The sequence below is a fragment of the Notolepis coatsorum genome (assembly GCF_963971535.1).
Source record: "Notolepis coatsorum genome assembly, chromosome: 12".
Taxonomy (NCBI): Eukaryota; Metazoa; Chordata; class Actinopteri; order Aulopiformes; family Paralepididae; genus Notolepis; species Notolepis coatsorum.
The window spans coordinates 78,440,496-78,459,614 of NC_140176.1; the positions used below are offsets into that span (position 1 = coordinate 78,440,496).

Here is a 19,119-nt window from a genome sequence, read left to right on the forward strand (position 1 = left end):
TATTTAATTTCCACTACACTATCAACATTAAATTACAGACAAGCTATAAATCCTCTGAATGCCCCTGGTTTCTAGTTTGTGGTTGTGAAGTTTCACAAGACTGTGATTATCCTTGAGGTCACAATAGGTCATTTTATACAGTGGGGTCAAGTACAAAAATATATATATATTTAAAAAAAAAATTAAACATTGTCACCACACGTTACTATGACTCACATTAATACTCATTTACATAGATATATATAGATTTACACAGGAGCCATGGATTCACAGAGAGATTGGTAAAACGAGTCTGCCCTCTAGTGGAAAGAAGTAATAACACCCAAGTGAATGGAATGGGTGGCTTCTTGTACACCGCCAGTTTTAAAGAAATATATATATAAACGTAACCCTTACCGTATTAACCGTAACCCTATTAAACCTTACCTTAAGCATATTAACCCTAACCATATTAACCCTCATCTTAACCCTATTAGAGATCTCATGCCTAATGAAAAAACTAATATGTTGTGTGTGCAAAACCACCCCCCTGGAGCAAAATGTCTCCACACCACCAACACCTCCTCTCTGTGTTTTCCCCTGTCATCATGACTGAGGGTCAAGGTCACAGGATGCCATTCCATTGTAACGTGGACCTTGAAGCAGGGCTGGACTGGGACCAAAAATCGGCCCTGGCATTTTTGGCCCAGACCGGCCCACCATAATCGGTCGGACACCACCCACCAGTACACCAACCATCCTTGCGGTCCCCTTAAATATGCGTACCTACTGTACTATTCCCCCAAATCACTACAAAGCTGGGTAATAAGTGCCACGGACAAGTGTACCAGTGCAAGTGTACCAGTGTATGTACTCACTCGCTCTTGGCTGAATTTTGTTTTGGGTGGTGATGTAAAAACATCTGGGGACCCCCTGTAGAGAACCACTGCTCTATGCAGTAACCTGGAATGGCTACAGCATGTTGGTTCCAGGCCTTTATACAACGGCATGCAAATTTCTCGATTCTGATTGGCTGAAACAGTCCATTTACACGTATGAATGAATGAATGAATGAATGAATGAATGAATGAAAACTTTATTTAACAGATTGCAGAATGGGTACAATACAGTACGGCTCAATACATACAATTGTTAAGGGGATGCAGACCTGAGAAAGACGTTTGTCTTGTTTCCATCAGGGTCCCCCATTTTCAATTCATATTCATCAATTCATATTCATTTTCAATTCGTATAGTAGTCCAGTCATTATAGGCCAGAATTAGGCTAAACCTAGGACAAATTGCAACATTAGCAAACTCAACTGATTTTGTATCCTCAATATGTCTTTAGTGAGAGAAAAAAAGTCCCAAGGAATCCTATCGTGGGAAATGTGTTTTTTTTCAATGTTTTGTTACCCCTATAGTCCAGTCATTATAGGCCAGAATTAGGCTAAACCTAGGACATATTGCAACATTAGAAGACTCAACTGATTTTGTATCCTCAATATGTCTTTAGTGAGAGAAAAAAAGTCCCAAGGAATCCCATCATGGGAAATGTGTTTTTTGTCAATGTACTTGATTGCTGGCAGGATCACTGACGACACTGTCTTTCAGAGATTGTGACGCGTTCAAAATCTGAGGTAGCTCAAAAGTATACCATTTGATTCTAGACAACCTCGGGTTTCCAATGAGACCAACCATGTCATGTTACCTCATTGGAAAGGGGGCTACATACCTAATTATTCAAAGTTAAGACGATTTTTTGGGGAGGGAAATATGGCCATCACCATTTTTCAAATGGTCCCTTGGCCTTCTACCTCAATATATGTTAATGGAAATGGGTTACATGGGTACCTACAAGCCTCCCCTATACAGACATACCAAATTTATGTTAAGCCCATGTAGTTTTGTGCAAGAATCATGTAGTGTTTTGCATGCTGTACAAATATGTAATTTCCGCCTATTATAAAAACCCCCATCTCCATGGACCTATCCCCACGGACATAGACCCTTGAGCCCCATCCTCGTGGACTGAGCTCCACAGAGCCTATCTACTAATATTCCAAGAAGAAAAAAATTTCTTTATCAAATGTTTTGATTAGTTCTGGCGTGTATGCTAATTGGTGCATATCAAATAAGATAATGTGTGAGTAAACAGAATAATTCAATGAAGTTGTGATTGACTTTTTTTCTTGTCTTTGTGTGTGTAATCAGCTTGTGAGTTTTTATAGTGATGTCTAAAAATAAAATTTTCACCACTATGTATTTTTTTATATGAATATATATAGGTCGTTTTCAAAACTTTCCCATGATGGGATTACTTTTTTTCCCTCACTAAGGACATAATGAGGATACAAAATCAGTTGAGTTTGCTACTGTTGCAATTTGTCCTAGGTTTTTTCATATAATGACTGGACTATAGGTCACAATCCATGCTCCTGGTCCCAGGACCCGCCCACAACCGAATCACATCACTCCGCCGTGCGGATTCTTCGGAGAAAACAAGATGGCGGACAAAGATCTTTAACAAATGGATATGTTGATAGCGTCATAACGACTAAATATAAAGCGATTCTGTCACGGCGAATGTCTTAGTCCTTTAAACAATGTTGGATGATGTAATTGATGGGTCATGAGTCATTGTAGAACAAAAGAAAAATCGTGGATTGATTGATTGATTATTTGCAATTTTATTTTAAATGTCTTCTTCCTTCCCCCTGACTGCAGAGCTCACTCTCACACTGTCTGGCACACCCACCCACACACACACACACACACACACACACACATACACACTCACATACACACACACACACACACACACACACACACACACACACACACTCCTGTCTGCAACGGCGGAGGAGAGTCAGACTGAGAGAGAGCTGGGTGTTGCGATGTTTTAAGTGAGCATGGCCTATTGAATTGATTGATTGGTTGATTGCTAATTTTATTACTGTACGCCTGGTTTCCAACTGGTTAAGTTTAGGCCCTCTAAAGTAGGTTTAAAAAAATAAATAAAAAAATAGGGCGAAGAAAACTTTTTTTTCCTATAGGGCAAAGAAAACCGTTTAATTTGTTTTACCTACTTTCTATAGAAGCATCTAAGAATGAAGTTATATAGAAAGTAGGTCTGCATCCCCTTAACACTTTCACTGCCACACACGAGATATCTCGGGTTTCCGATAGTTATGTTGAAAGCCACTCACGAGATTTCTCGGAATTTTTAATTTTTAATTTTTTTAGCGATCTGAAATCATATTGCATCACGCAAGCCTACCCGAGTATACCCGAGCACCGCCGGCGATCAGATGTGGAAAAAAGCGCCACCTATCGTCTCCCAGATGACATACAGGATTTTGGAATGGACTCAATGAAAATGGATGGGGAAAAAAGATCCTGTACTCCACATTTTCCAGTCCACTGATGCAGCCGGGGTTACCACAGTTCATTCTGGAGCCTCTCAGCCCCGCGGAATCATGTACTGTGCTGTACACACGTTGGATCCATACACTTATCGATTTTTTCGAATGGTGATCAGGAATTGGAATATACCAGTTGGATAACATCTGATGTCAGGTAAGGAATCTATGTTATCAGTGTTAGGATAATCAGACTAATTTTGATGAAGATATAGGCTGTTTTGTGAAATGGGCTCTTTCGGTTTCACTGTAAAAGTCCAAGAGGAAATGAACACGCGATTATCCGTGCGCGGCTCGAATGTGCTTGCGTGCACGTATAATATTGATCATCTAGCGTTTATTTGAAAACTATTCATAAATAGGCCGACGAATATCAACGTTGTGGAATATTCCAGTAAAAGACGATTATCATAGAATGGTCTAGAATGAACTGTTTTTTACCTCAAAACGGATGCTTTTCAAAATGCTCTCAAACGGAAATGAAGCGATAAAAAACCAATCTACCTTGACAGCACTGACTGGAAAAGGATTCTTTGATAAGCAACGGGCAGATTAGACACATAGCCATAATTTAAAACATAGATTAGGCGATATTAAGCGTAACATTGGCGCCGATGGTGGCATTGAAGCGATACCTCTGGCGCCACCTCGTGGCATTCAAAGTGTTAACAATTGTGTGTATTGAGCCGTACTGTATTGTACCCATTCTGCATCTGGTAATAAAATGTTCAATCAATCATTCCAATAACACACAGTTGGATGTGTTAGTTTGTTGGATCCGTTGGATGCACTTCCGAGCTGCTTCCACATGGAGGCAACTTCTCTCAATCATTCCAATAACACACAGTTGGATGTGTTAGTTGGTTGGATGCACTTCCGAGCTGCTTCCACATGGAGGCAACTTCTCTCAATCATTCCAATAACACACAGTTGGATGTGTTAGTTGGTTGGATGCACTTCCGAGCTGCTTCCACATGGAGGCAGTTGTATAAAAGCATTACACCACTTGCAGTCGTGATTTGTGAACAATAAACCATGCCTAGGGGGGTCTAACGACCCTCGGCTGCACCTCGGGCCTAACGACCACCCCTAGGCATGGTTTATTGTTCACAAACCACTCCTGCGCGTAATGTAATGCTTAAATATTGAACACAACCATAGGCTTTACCAGTTTGTGCTTACGACCACATACAAGACAAAGTTGTGATTCATTCATTAAGACATCTTTGTCATATTCAACAGTTTACATTGCATTGCTCCAACATCGTTAGACATCAAAAAGTTAAATCGAATTTGGCATTACTTTAAGTGTAAGTATAATTTGTATCTATTTTCATATGCTATGCTATTCTGATTAGTTATCGCCCCACCTGCACTATAACACATCTTGAAGGTAAAACCATCAGGTGGGAGACCCCTGGGACAATATTTAATCAAATACAAATATTGTAATTGCATTTGTGATTAAAAATTTAAATGATTTACCCCATCCACATCTTTAATGTAACTGCTCATGGTTTGATAATTTTCTTTCAGTTTGATTACTATACAAGTTATATTAATAATTAATTTCTAGAAGTTATCTGTATTGTATTTAACGTTGCATGAGTCCGACCCCCCCCCCCAAAGAGGCTCATTCTTTGAGGGCATCAAATTAATTTCGAGGGGACCTCGACATGCCTAGTCAACCCAATAGGGTCCAGCTGCAGACCCGGAGACACCTCTCACAGGGCAAGCCTCTGGCAGTACGGATTTTACAATTTAAAGGGGAACTATTTGACAATTTCTTTCACTATTTGAGCACTTTTACACAATTCATGTGAGTCTATGGAACACCTCTGTAAGGTTTTTTTTCAAAAAAAAATCATTGTTTTGTATTTCTAATCAAGTACTCAAAAACAGCATTTTTCTACCTCCAGATCTTAAGCCGTTTTGAGGCTGGGCTTCAACCACTGTGTGGCCTGGTGCCAACTGCCACATTATTATGCAGCTGAGAAATCTCTGACATCACAGATATGCACATTTTCAGATGACTCAGTTCAGTGAGGGTGAATATTGTGAGAGGAGAATTGGAAGAATGCGCCAATATGAGAATTAGAGACATAGATCCTATTAATATAGGTCCACATAGCTAGAAAACAATGCTAAACACTGAAAAAGGCCATTTAAAAGATAGTTCCCCTTTAAAGGAAATCGTCGGTACGTTACTCTAGTCCTCACCCATATCCCCCATATATAGAACATTTTAGACGTTTTTTCACATTATTGCCATAAAACAGAACGCAGTTAGTTTCTCTACCCTTCTGTGGACATCTAGCAAAAAAACGCTGTTGCAATCTGATGAAAAATGGCAGAGAAATTTAATTTATAGGCCTGATATTCTATAATCATATTTCAAGTTGCATGGCAATTTGTGTCCGGATGGCAGAATTCAGTACTTAATCTACAAAACCTTGTTTTTTTAATCATCTTCCCTTTATTCATTTCACTCACACGAACCAGATAATCGGCACATCAACTGAAGGACAGGAGCACAGAGTATGTAGCTGTGGCTGGTCCAAGGTAACATCCATCAGAGGCCTACGAATACATCAAGGCCGGATGAAGTGCTTGAAGAAAGTGAGGCCGGGATCTCGCATTGACCATTATCTTCTGAGAGAAAGGTCAAGTCAGGCGAGTGAAGCTCAGCGGCAGGATTTAACCCACAGTCCACCGAGCATCAGTACCCCGGCTGAAAGTAATTCAAGCACATCAGAGAACTTGGAACCAAGTCACTTGCAACCTTCTTTGGAGCTGAAAGAAGAGCATCGAGGGGTAAAAGCAGAGGGGGGCACACCTGGGACGCCAGGTGTTGCCGTTGAGCCCTTCGGAGGTGTCGTGGGCCTGTCAACGAAACACCAATGAAGGAGGGTGCCCACCTGAAGACCCCAGTGAAGCTTTTACCTCTACCCCATTCAAAAAAGTGCTGATTATCTAAGGGATTGTAATATCTAGTCCTATAAGCTCAACTAATTGCTTAGATTTTGTGTACACATGATCTCAAGGTGCTGAATGAGCTCAGTGGCTAAATGTTTCATGTCTGGTAAATTTTAGCATGGTGTTATTTAGTAACAAATGTTTTTTTTTACAGAATTTATATTCTCCTTTGGTTCATTACAATTTACTCAAGCTTAGTAACACACACAATACTTCCGACACTGGGAATACATTCCCCGAGATCCATAGATGTCCCTAGATACCAAGAACATGTAGAAGTGGAGCATTTATTGGTATGCATTTGTAGGTGGATTTTCAGAAAATAGGGCTAGGGCTTAAGAGGTTAATTGTGTTACATCTTATCCTGAGCCATGATCAAGTAAATATTTCGAGACACTGGGTAACAAATAAAGTTATTGGGTTGTATGCTTAAAATGTGTTATTGCAACATTCATACAAGCCAATAATGGAGCGGTTTTACACAAGTGTTATTGCACTAAGAGATACTTATTTCAACATAATAAACTGCAGAAGAAATCAGTAGACCACCGTTTTGTAACAGGTTTTTTTTATTTTCACGATTTATTGCAGAGAACCAGTCACATGGCCAAATGATGGTTGAATGGCGTTCTCTAGAAGCACAAGCATAATAAAAATGAGTTTCAAATCTAGTGAAAATAATAACCATTTACAGCTTTTAGGTAACATAAGTGTTATTGCTCTAAAGAGTTATTTCAACATGCAAATACAAACTGCAGAAGAAATCAGCTGCCACATTTCCATTTTATACAAGGTGATATAAAGCTTACCTTGCAATTTCGTTTCTCCATCTTTAAACCATGCTTAGAGTTAAGGAACAACAATCAATTGTTGTTGAATATGCGGAAGAGACCCTTCAGCGCTAAACCAATCAGAGAGCGCCTTCGCAAACATTGGGGGGGGGTCAGACTACTCAGTCACCTGCTGCTGCAACCAACTTTCTCCATAGGCTGCTATAATATAGCACTCATCGTAGTGCATACTGCCATCTAGTGCATTAGCCACAGAACTGCATCTACAAGACATTACTTTGGGGGGCTAAATTGAAAATGTCTTTCATCTACTCTACAGGACCCAAGATTAAATAGGGTCTTAGCAGCTGGGCCGACATCCCTTTCAGTGAATGGAGTGTGCTTGTGACAGGTAGGTACACTAGTTGCTCTCAGTTCAGCGGGGAAATCGCATTTAATTTCATTTCACTCGAGTGATCAATGAAGAATCATCATCATTGAGCAACTGATGCCCCACCCGTCACATCAGCCCTGGAAGTAGTTCAGTAGTACCTAGTATCTAAAACATCATACAAGAAAGGTCAGAGTGATGAACCACACAGGACAAGGAGTGGGTTTGTTTGTACAAACAACTTTTATTCCGGTCAGCAGGTTTATGCCATGAACTCGTAGGGGATAGGCTCCAGCAGCTGGGGGACGTTGTTCTTGGTGCTTACGAAGTGGGCGCCGCGGGGAGCAGCAGGCTGCAGAGAAGAGGAAAAGACAAGGGCCTTTAGTTGTTGCTACATAGATGGGAAGTAGTGAGAATAGAGATGGGGTTGTTATCGACCTTCCAATAAACCGTTTCAGGGGGCCAAGCTTCCTGTGTTGGCGGAGGCTCAGGGCCCTCATTTATCAATGCTGCGTACGCACAGAAATGTGCGTATGATCATTTCTAAGCAAAGTGTGGGATTTATGAATATGTACAATGATTTTTTTTTTTTTTTTTTTTTATCTATCTAAGAACACTTTAACCTATTTGTAAACTAACATATTGATGATAATATACATTATAACTGCGGTTGTGACAGTTATGTTTATACTTGAATACATTTGAAAATTAAAACAATACTTTTGTCAAACAGTCTGGAGAGATTGATTTATGGGTGGAAGAGGTTAAAAGTCTACCCAGAGGCTGCTAGAATGCATAATCATAGTGGGGGTTCTTTGAGCAAAAACTTCAAAAGACATGTTTAGGGGACCTCAAACACATAAATGAACTTGTTGAAAGGGAAAAAAATAAGTCCCCTTTAAAGTTTACTGCACTCCAAACTACATTAGGGGGTAGGGGGCTGGGGTGCATTCGTGACAGGTGCTAGTCGCTCTCAGATCGCCGGTGAAATAGAAAATGCGTTTTATTTCATTTCAGTGTGATCAACAGAGGAGAATCATCATCGAGCGACACATCAGCCAAACACCACTAATTAAATAAGAAAGGTCAAGAGTGTGATGAACCACACAGGACAGCATCTATGCAAATAGGAAGAGTTTCTAACCACGACCCAGAAACTGAAGGATTGTCACCATATTTAAGGCTGTAGGAAAAACCTGTGATTTCCTCACTAGTCTTCTCCAGTGGAGAATATATAGCTTGTCCTCATGTGGAAAATGTTTCAACGATCTCGACGCAAGGCACACAAACATCACTTAAAAATGGCACATGAGTGAACAAGGAAGTTCCATGTCTTCTACCGCATTTGTTTCCCTGTGACGTTTCATTTGAGCAATGTGCGCATCTAGAAACCTTTGGAATGGATCTTCAAGTCTAGTTTGCCTTGTTTCTGCCAAACTACTACTGAAACTCAGCTGGCCACCCCAAAACCAGCACCTTCAAGGCTAATTGAAAACAGGCAATCAGTGACGATACCCAGGCATATGTACCTAATCAGATTAATCTTGTTTAGCAGTATTGCCTTCCTTTGAAAAAGACACCAGACGTGTTCGCATATTATTCTATACCTGGCGCTTCAGATCGACCCAGGTGCCCAACTGCTTGGCTTCTATCTTCCTCTTCTCGTTCTCCTTGACACGCTGCAGGAAACTGTCCCTGCTCTTAGAGTGCTTCACATGCTCAATACGCACGTTAATCCTCTTGGCCAGGATCTTGCCCCTGTTAAGGTATAGGACACACATTAATTCACAACCAGAATATAATCCATTCATCAATTTAAGGGTATTTAGGTTGCAACTTAACATTCAGGTACGTTTAGAAACTGTTAAAAGGGTTTGGGAAGTGGGTGAGAAGTTAGATGGTTGCCAATCATTGCCATCGATGCCTGTCGCCATCTTGATATGGGTAATTTACATAAATTGGCATTTAGAAATCACTAAAACTGCTAAATGTACAAAAACAGAAGGGAGGGGGAAATTAGAGGTTTGAAGTTTCTCCCGAGAGACTCTGTGGCAGCTTCTCACACAAGACTTCCAAACCATATTTTAACCTAAACATCTGCCTGGCAACACACATGACCCCGTACAGTGACACAGCCCATGAACGTTATTTTTTATTTTTGTATGTCTCCTTGCAACAACCCCAGTTCAGAAACAGAAGTCCGGCCGGGGTGCCTAAGGGTAAGTACTGTCCCCCACATGAATGACCACTAGAGGACACGGCAGAGCCCTGGTGGCAAAGTGAAGATGGGGTTCTCGTCCGACTGATTAAATGAGATCAGAGTTACAAATGCATGTAGAACGAGATGCCATATAAGGCAAAAAAGGATAGTGTACTTACTTAACCTGCTTGTTGACAATGATGCCAACGGCGTGTTGCGTTACATTGTAGACTCTACCCGTCTTGCCGTGGTAGCACTTGTGTGGCATTCCTTTCTGAATGGTGCCTGTGCCCTATGTAAAGAAGTATTTACAATTGTAAACAATGGAAAAACATGTGGTAGAAGATGTCAGCCCGCTACCCATAGACCTTTAAACAGCTTATTCAGTTATGCAATACAGGGTCAACTGGGGCATTTTACAAGGTCCCTGCCGGTTTAAACAATTCAAACTATTTTATATTCAGAAACATTTTAAGACCACTTTGAATATAATTTAATACCCATTTCTAGGCCATACTACCGGTATATAATAAAAGTATGAAGGAAAATGACTGCTTACTTTGCAGCCCAGAATTTCCCCAAAGCACATTTAAAACGAGATTATTAGCTACAGAACTGCATCTACAAGACATTACTTGGGGGGGGACTAAATTGAAAATGTCTTTTATCTACTCTACAGGACCTAAGATTAACTAGGGTCGAAGCAGCTGGGCCAACATCCCTTTCAGTGAATGGAGTGTGCTTTTGACAGGTAGGTAGACTAGTTGCTCTCAGTTCAGCGGGGAAAAGTGCATTTTGATTTCACTTCACTTCAGTGATCAATGGAGAAGAATCATCATTGAGCAACAGCAGAATTATCATAAAATATAAGTAACTTCCTAATGCAATACATTTTAAGACCAAACTAATTAAGGGCTAAATTATAGCCACAACTTTTGCCGGATGGAAAACCAAAAAAGGCTAGTAGAGTCGGTACCATACAGTGAAAAGCTCCATAAGAAGAGATGTACCGAGGTCACAACCATATACACGTCACTATGACTTACGAGCCAAGCTGGTCTCAGATCAGCACTCCTACTTTTAAAGAGACTTGATGGATGTCATCTGTGTTCATGTCTTGTCGTTAACAAGACAGGATGGACCTGGGTCTATTACCCATCATGTTTACCCAGGGTTTCCCAAGTAAAAGGTTTACATTTAACAAAACATGGCTCTCAGTCAATTTAAGTCATCTTAAGATGTCTTACCTTGATGTCAACGATATCTCCCTTCTTGTAGATACGCATGTATGTGGACAGAGGAATTGGGCCTATAAAAAAAATAGGAAAAATATTTAGTCAATCTAACTCAAACCCTCTTGAACCCTACACCATTTGTACAAAATTAATTAGATGCAGAATGTTTGTCTAACATTTTGTATTTTGACAGTAAGCTTAAATGTTGCATCAAAAATAAATATTTAAAAATTGACTCACCATGTTTGCGGAACTGCCTGCTGAACATGTACCTCGTCCCCCTCCTCTTGCCTCTGGTGTTAGTCATGATGCCCGATTACTGTAGGAACAAAATAGAATAATAAGCTCATGTTTGTTAAAGTGAAATGCTCAAACTAAAGGTCCCATGAACAAACAACCCAGGTTAAACATCAAATCACCCTATTCATACCCATCCAACAGACATCGATGTCATTAGCCCTTCCTCGCAGAAACAGGCAGCACAGTCCCACTCAAATACACAAGTGACAACATTGGCCAAGCAATATGAATCTCTACTGAAAATCTTTTATCTACTCTACAGGACCTAAGATTAACTAGGGTCGAAGCAGCTGGGCCAACATCCCCTTCAGTCAATAGAGTGTGCTTTTGACAGGTAGGTACACTAGTTGCTCTCAGTTCAGCGGGGAAAAGTGCATTTTGATTTCACTTCAGTGATCAATAGAGGAGAATCATCATCGAGCAACAGCAGAAGTATCACAAAATATAAGTAACTTCCTAATGAAATACATTTTAAGACCAAACTAATTCAAGGCCTAAATTCTGGTATATTATAGGCAATCCTATGGACCAAAGTTGGCTTGAGGCTCCAGATATGATGTATGCAGTTAGTAAGTAACCAGGTAATGCTCCATATTGGATTTCCATAATGATTTATAAACCCAAAGCACAAATAAAAGTTAAACTAAATATTGAATGGGGCGATACAAGAATATATTCAGATTCTGAAATTAATAACGTTCCCTAAATCCACGTTAACTACCACCATGCTCAAGCAACAGACATGAAACTATATGTACAAGTCTCGAGAATCACAAGCAATTTGACCATCAAGTATAAACTGGAAAAGTTACACGACGTGATGACAAAACGACAGCGGATATATCAACACCAGACTAAAGGGAAATGCCATAATAATTATTAATAACCAGTATTTTGCCTTTTTGTGGCCCGTTGGATCAACGCCACCCTACTAGGCCCACATGGGAAGAAGCCACGCCGCTGTTCTCGTTCATTTATAATGCCATTCTCGCTTGTTTTTAGGTGGTTTTAGGCGTCGATAAACAAACGAGGCTTTATATTAATAAGTATGGTACTTATGCCAATGAATATGTCCGCGACTGTTTCGAGAAAACATGTTAAAAAGGACATTTGAACACGGAGCACATCTTACCCCCGTCGCTTGCAAGATGGCGGTTACGACGGAAAGAGAGATAGAAGGACCCGAAACTCCGCCTTGTTAAAAGTGCAATACAGGCGCTCCGTGATATCGCCTGAACCAAATGTGTGTGTGCGTGTGCGTGTGTGTGTGCGTGTGTGTGACTGTGTGTGTGTGGGGCGGGGGGACTGTGGTCCAACTGCTGATCCAGGGTCAGCACAAAATACGTTCCAATGGGATCCAACCGGTTTCGACCATTACTAATTTAAATAATCCGGTCCCAGATCAGATAGTTATTTTGTGGCTCTTCCAAGGTTTTTTGTTTGACAATTTACCGGCGCAGACTAGCGAAACAGTTTCTGCATATATTAATTAAATTTAGCTATGAGTGCCAGTCACCTATAATATTAAACGTGTGGTGTTTGCTTGGTGTTTCCAAGCAAAACACGGTAAAGTTTTTTTGTATTTGAGACGATTGGTGATGTCAGGGATCCGCCTAACGTCTTTCGGTGTTACTAAACCATACTAGCTATCTAGCTTTACAACGTGACAGTTTATTGTGGGTTTTTAATAACATTTGCATCATGGATGCTGCTCTAGCACGTAGTAGGCTCTGGTAGGTGGTAGCTCTATTGTGATGTGTCGTTCGTGAACGATCCCATTATTATGAACGGCTCTTTGATAGGACCGAAGGGAATAATTTTTTATATGTTATGATGAATTGAAAATGGGGGACCCTGATGTAAACAAGACGAACGTCTTTCTCTGGTCTGCATCCCCTTAACAATTGTGTGTATTTTGCTGTCCTGTACTGTACCCATTCAGCAATCTGTTAATAAAGTTTTCAATCAATCAATCAATCGAGTTGTTGGAAGAAAGGCTATTCTTCTGGAAGTGTGATATTTAGGATAGTTCATATTGTTGTGGAAACAAGACAGAATGGTAGACTTCTTGCTTGAGTAGACTCCTATAACCCACCTCACCCCTGCCCACTTTGACAACCTAAGATGGCTTAGAGTAGACGACAGAGTACAGCAACTTGCAATGGGCCTGGTCTACAAGATACACTACACGACCAAGATACCCATGTACATGTCAAAATACTTCCCAAAGGTCAGTGAATACCACGATCACAACACCAGAGGGAGCTCCACAAATCATGTTAAACCCAGATTCGGCTCAAACAAGGGACTAAACACGTTTAGCAATTATGCCACATCAATTCTCGAAAGTCATGGAAAAAATTGTATACGAACAGGTCGAAAAATACCTTGCGGAAAAAAATCTAATCTACGAATTCCAATCTGGCTTCAGAACATCCCACTCCACTGACACATGCCTTCTCTATTTAAACGACCACATCAAACAAGAGGTGGACGCGGGCAAATACTGCGGCATGGTCATGCTGGACCTACAAAAGGCCTTCGACACTGTCAATCACACCATTCTGATTGACAAGCTAAAAGCAATTGGTTTTGATAGTCTATCAGTGAGCTGGATGCAATCCTACCTGGAGGGGAGAGAGCAGATGGTGGAGGTAAACAGTACCCTATCCCCCCCCCCTCACAGTAAACTGTGGTGTTCCACAAGGAAGCATACTAGGTCCGCTACTGTTCCTAATTTATGCAAATGACATGTCGTCAGCTTGTGACTGCAACTTGTTCCTGTTTGCGGACGACTCAGCCCTGCTGGTCTCTGACAAGAACAAGTTACAGGTTGAAAAAACCCTCAGCTCAGAACTAGGCAAAATCTCCATATGGCTCGCTGATAACAAACTATCATTACACATGGGCAAAACAGAGTCCATTCTCTTCGGTTCAAATAACAAACTCAGCAAGACCGACGGCTTCTCAGTTACAGTGGGTGACAATATTGTCACGAGGAAAGAAGATATTACCTACCTGGGTTCCATCCTAGAGGCAAATCTTTCCTGTGACAAAATGGCATCCAATGTAATAAAAAAAGTCAACCAACGAACACGATTCTTGTACCGGATCTCCTCACTGGTAAACAAGAATACCCTGAAGACTCTAGCAGGAGCACTCATTCAAGGGTACTACGACTATGCTTGCACCTCATGGTACCAAAGCACCTCAAAGGCGCTAAAAACAAAATTACAAACATCTCAAAACAAACTGGTCAGACTACTGCTTGACCTGACTCCTAGAACCCACCTCACCCCTGCCCACTTTGACAACCTAGGATGGCTTAGAGTAGACGACAGAGTACAGCAACTTGCAATGGGCCTGGTCTACAAGATACACTACACGACCAAGGTACCCATGTACATGACAAAATACTTCCCAAAGGTCAGTGAATACCACGATCACAACACCAGAGGGAGCTCCACAAATCATGTTAAACCCAGATTCGGCTCAAACAAGGGACTAAACACGTTTCGCAATTATGCCACATCAATGTGGAACACCCTACCCAAAGCTGTAAAGGAATGTGAATCACTACCCACTTTCAAAAACACTCTCAAAAAACACCTAAGGGAGACTGCAACTCGAAACTGGCCCCTGTAAATGTCCGAACACAACCCCCTCCAATGTACAGTAAATTACCAAGTATGGTCTTGTCAATAATCCAATGTACAGTGTTGTTTGTACAGTTGTACAGTGTCCCCCACCCACCCCTCCTACCCAACCCCCCCCCCCCCACTCCTACACAACCCCCCCCCCACCCACCCAACCACCTCCAATGTACAGTCCCCCCCCACCCCCACCTACCCAATCCAATGTACAGTTTCTACACCTAATGTATATACTCTTTTCTTTCTGGACTCTTTTTGTATCACAAACAGTACTGTAATTGCAAATCTGGTATGTCATAAATGTATAGATGTAGCAGTACTGTCTATCTGTATGTCATGTATGTCATATATGTTACGATGAATTGAAAATGGGGGACCCTGATGTAAACAAGACGAAAGTCTTTCTCTGGTCTGCATCCCCTTAACAATTGTATGTATTGAGCTGTACTGTACTGTACCCATTCTGCAATCTGTTAATAAAGTTTTCATTCATTCATTAATTCAATGTGGAACGCCCTACCCAAAGCTGTAAAGGAATGTGAATCACTACCCACCTTCAAAAACACTCTCAAAAGACACCTACGGGAGACTGCAATTCGAAACTGGCCCCTACAAATGTCCTAACCCAGTTGTACAGTAAATGACCAAGTATGGCTTTGTCAGTATTCCAGTGTACAGTGTCCCCCCCCCCTACCCAACCCCCCCACCTCCAATGTACAGCCCCCCACCAACCCACCCAACCACCTACCCAACCTCCTCCAATGTACAGTTTCTACGTCAAATGTATATACACTCTTTTTCTGGACACTTTTTGTATCACAAACAGTACTGTATTTGCAAATCTGGTATGTCATAAATGTATAGATGTAGCAGTACTGTCTATCTGTATGTTGTGTATGTCATATATGTTATGATGAATTGAAAATGGGGGACCCTGATGTAAACAAGACGAAAGTATTTCTCTGGTCTGCATCCCCTTAACAATGTATTGAGCTGTACTGTACTGTACCCATTCTGCAATCTGTTAATAAACTTTTCAATCAATCAATCAATCAATCCAGCAATGCTCTGTGGTGAGAATTGCGGCTCTCCTAAAGGCAGGGGCATAGCAAGACATTCTGGGCCCCCCTCCCCTCTCCATCTGTGACTCAGAACACACCTTCAGACAATCTAACAAATTAATTAATTGAACGATTATACAGGCACATCTGTAGTGAAAATAAGGGCAGCACGGTTATTACCACACCTTCAAACTGATGTAAATGAATGAATTTGTTTAACAGATTGCAGAATGGGTACACAGTATGGCTCAATACACACAATTGTTAAGGGGATGCAGACCAGAGAAAGACGTTTGTCTTGTTTACATCAGGGTCCCTCATTTTCAATTCATAGTGACATTTATGACATACACAACATGACATCATGACATTTATGACATAGGGACATACATGACATACAGGTTTGATTGATTGATGTATGTATGTCAAAACACGTGTATGTATGTTTAAAAACTGTCATAAAAGGAACATTTTGCTCAAGCCTCAATAGCCTTCACAGGAAAATCCACCTTTTTAACTTTTAAAACAGCCTTACAAAACAAACCCTTTAGACTAGACCAGGCATAGGCGGCGGGTATGTAAGGCCAGGCTAGGCTATGCCGACCCAAACCAGCAGCCCCAGTCTGCGCATTATTATAGGCAGCCTAGGCTACGATATTGTGTGTGTGTGGGCTGCTGCAGCCCGGTGGTGACAATACGCAAGGGTCGGCCAACCAAGGTGTCAATGGCAGTAGGTGTGGTGGCCGTTTAACATTCCAGACTGCAGGCAGTAACCAATCACGCTGCATCATCAAACTAACCGATGCCAGTCTGGTCTTCAAAATCCTCCATGGTCTAGCCCCACCCCCACTTTCCGATTTTTCACCTCCAGGTTCACCAGAACTGTTGTACCGGGTGACTTGGCTGTTCCATTAAGGACAAGTACATTTAGCAAATCAGCCCTCTCCGTGAGAGCTGCCAAGACCTGGAACTCCATTCCAAGTTACATGCCGCCTGGGCATAACACGGATCACCTGAGGCCAAGGGCTTGCATGATGAGACTGAGTCAGAGTTAATCAAACCGTGGAAACTTTTTAGAGCTACTATGTACATTGTTTTCAAAGCATGATGAGATCCAAATTACGGAAAACCTTTCCTTCATTGTCGTCGGCACCGCAACTTGTGAACAGCCTTTCCCAATGAGGCGCATCCGAAACTGGCTAAGAAGAACAACAATATGCGCCAGGAGAGACAGTCAACTCTTGAGTCCGCTTCACATTGAAAGTGATCTCACAGACAAACTTAAAGCAGAAAAGATCATTGATGCGCGAAACGTCGCATTTCTTTTTGCTGCATTAAGGTAAGACAATGGTTCTATGTCGTTATGGCTTGCTCAGCACCTGTCTGCACTGTACTTCACTTCGTGCACGAGCACTGAATAAAAAATTCCACCATGTACCTTTACATCCCAACATCCGTCTGACCACACCCCCTTCCGCTTACCTTCATAAGCAGGTGTGTGGTCACCTACTCGCCTCCTTCTTCACTTTCACCACAAGGAAGTGCCTTCGGTAGATCCCCACTTGACGAGGTTGTTAGCTGAAGAAAGTTAAGACGTGTTTACATTGTGCTTATTTTTTTCTTCTCTCATAAATATTCGATAGAAAAATCTAAGTCATAATGTCTACTTCGGAGAGTCGCAGAGCCACTCTCCACCAGCGGTTCTCCATTTCCGCCTCCGTCATGCGTTTTGGTGCAGGGCTGTTGCCTCTCTCGTGGTTGACAGCCACGCCCGGTAGGCGTCCGATGGGTAGTTTGCCTCTCCAAGGAGCTGGTGCACCGGTGCCGTCGCCTCTGCGATGGCCTGGTCCTGGCTCTGGTTCCTCTGCTTCCGGGGAATCGTCCGCTGTTGAGCGGCCGGTTCCTTTGGTTCCAGAGGATTTGAGACGCAAACTTTTTGCGTCTGCTCGCTCCCGTCGCAAGATGGTGGCTTGCAGACGCGAACGGCCTGGGTTTGGTGAGTTGCTGGAGCCCAGTGAGGATGCATCGGTCTCTACCTGCCCGATGGAAACAGAGGATTACATGGTAGAGGCGGACGGGTTCTTATTTGAAGGCCCGGTGGAGACATGTATCCCGCCCGTCCAGGTAACACTGGAGGGGGGTGAAATGTCTCCTTGGGGCGCCTTGTTTGAAGATGTCGGGGAAGACCCTCTGACTCGTCGGCAGGATGCCCTACTATCAGCCACATCGGAGTGTGGCTCCTTGACCAGTCGAAGCCTGCTGTATGTGAGGGATGCGGGCTCGGTGGAGGAAAGTCTGCAGGGGGAACTGCGGGCTTTGTTTCCCGAGCTTATGGCGGTGGCGGCCGTTGCAAACGGCGTGCCTCTGCCGCAGCCACTGCCTGTTCCTGTCCCTGATGATCTAATAGGTCATCTCTGGCAGCGTCGCCCGGTGGGAGGGGTGGACGTTGTCTACCCATTTTCCCCCTCAATGGGGGCCTATGTTCGTCGGGGCCAGGTGGTGTCCCACATCATTGGCCTCACCCCCGCCTATGTACAAGTTACGCAGGTGGCGGGTTTGGTCGAAGGTATGAGAGAGGGCGTGCCACGGCTTGATAGGCCGATGGCCGCACTCCTCTGTCCGGAGGTGGTGTGGGAGCCGTTACGCAAGCCGGTTCCTCAAGGGAAATCGGCGAGGCGGTTGGCTTACTGGAGCGACCAGTCATTTATCTCCGGAACACAATCTCTGGCTGCCGCGTCTAACATCGCGCAGCTGGCAAGATTCATGTCCGGGATATTGACGGGCGGCATGGAGAAAATACAATTTTAAACATCAGTTTGCACGTACCACACTTAAACAGATGTGTCCTTCAGTTATTGGTGTAAAGTTGTGGAATTCTCTCCATAGCGAGCTTAAGGGATGTAAAAGTGTTTATCAATTCAAAAATAATTATAAAAAAGAAATATTTAGTCAGTATGAAAATCAAATGTGATCTGAATAGTGAGATCTTTTCTTTTCTTTTTTTCTCTCTTTCTTTTATTCTTATTCTTTATTATTATTATTATTTAATTTTTTCTTTGTTTAACTGTGGATTGTGAGTTTCTGTATAATGGTATAAATTATTATTTGTATAAATTAGGTTGTACACCGACCA

General features: G+C 42.2%; 1 protein-coding gene across 1 annotated transcript; it reads right to left on the bottom strand.

The window, feature by feature from the left end:
• Nucleotides 1-7,761: 7,761 nt before the first annotated feature.
• rpl21 (ribosomal protein L21) lies at nt 7,762-12,459 on the bottom strand. Its single transcript, XM_084326570.1, has 6 exons — nt 12,405-12,459; nt 11,213-11,291; nt 10,985-11,046; nt 9,917-10,029; nt 9,145-9,295; nt 7,762-7,889 (listed from the first exon to the last, which is right to left on the bottom strand). The coding sequence occupies exons 2-6, from the start codon at nt 11,277-11,279 to the stop codon at nt 7,800-7,802; spliced, it is 483 nt and encodes a 160-aa protein (XP_084182696.1). The 5' UTR covers nt 11,280-11,291; nt 12,405-12,459; the 3' UTR covers nt 7,762-7,799.
• Between the last annotated feature and the right edge of the window lie 6,660 nt (nt 12,460-19,119).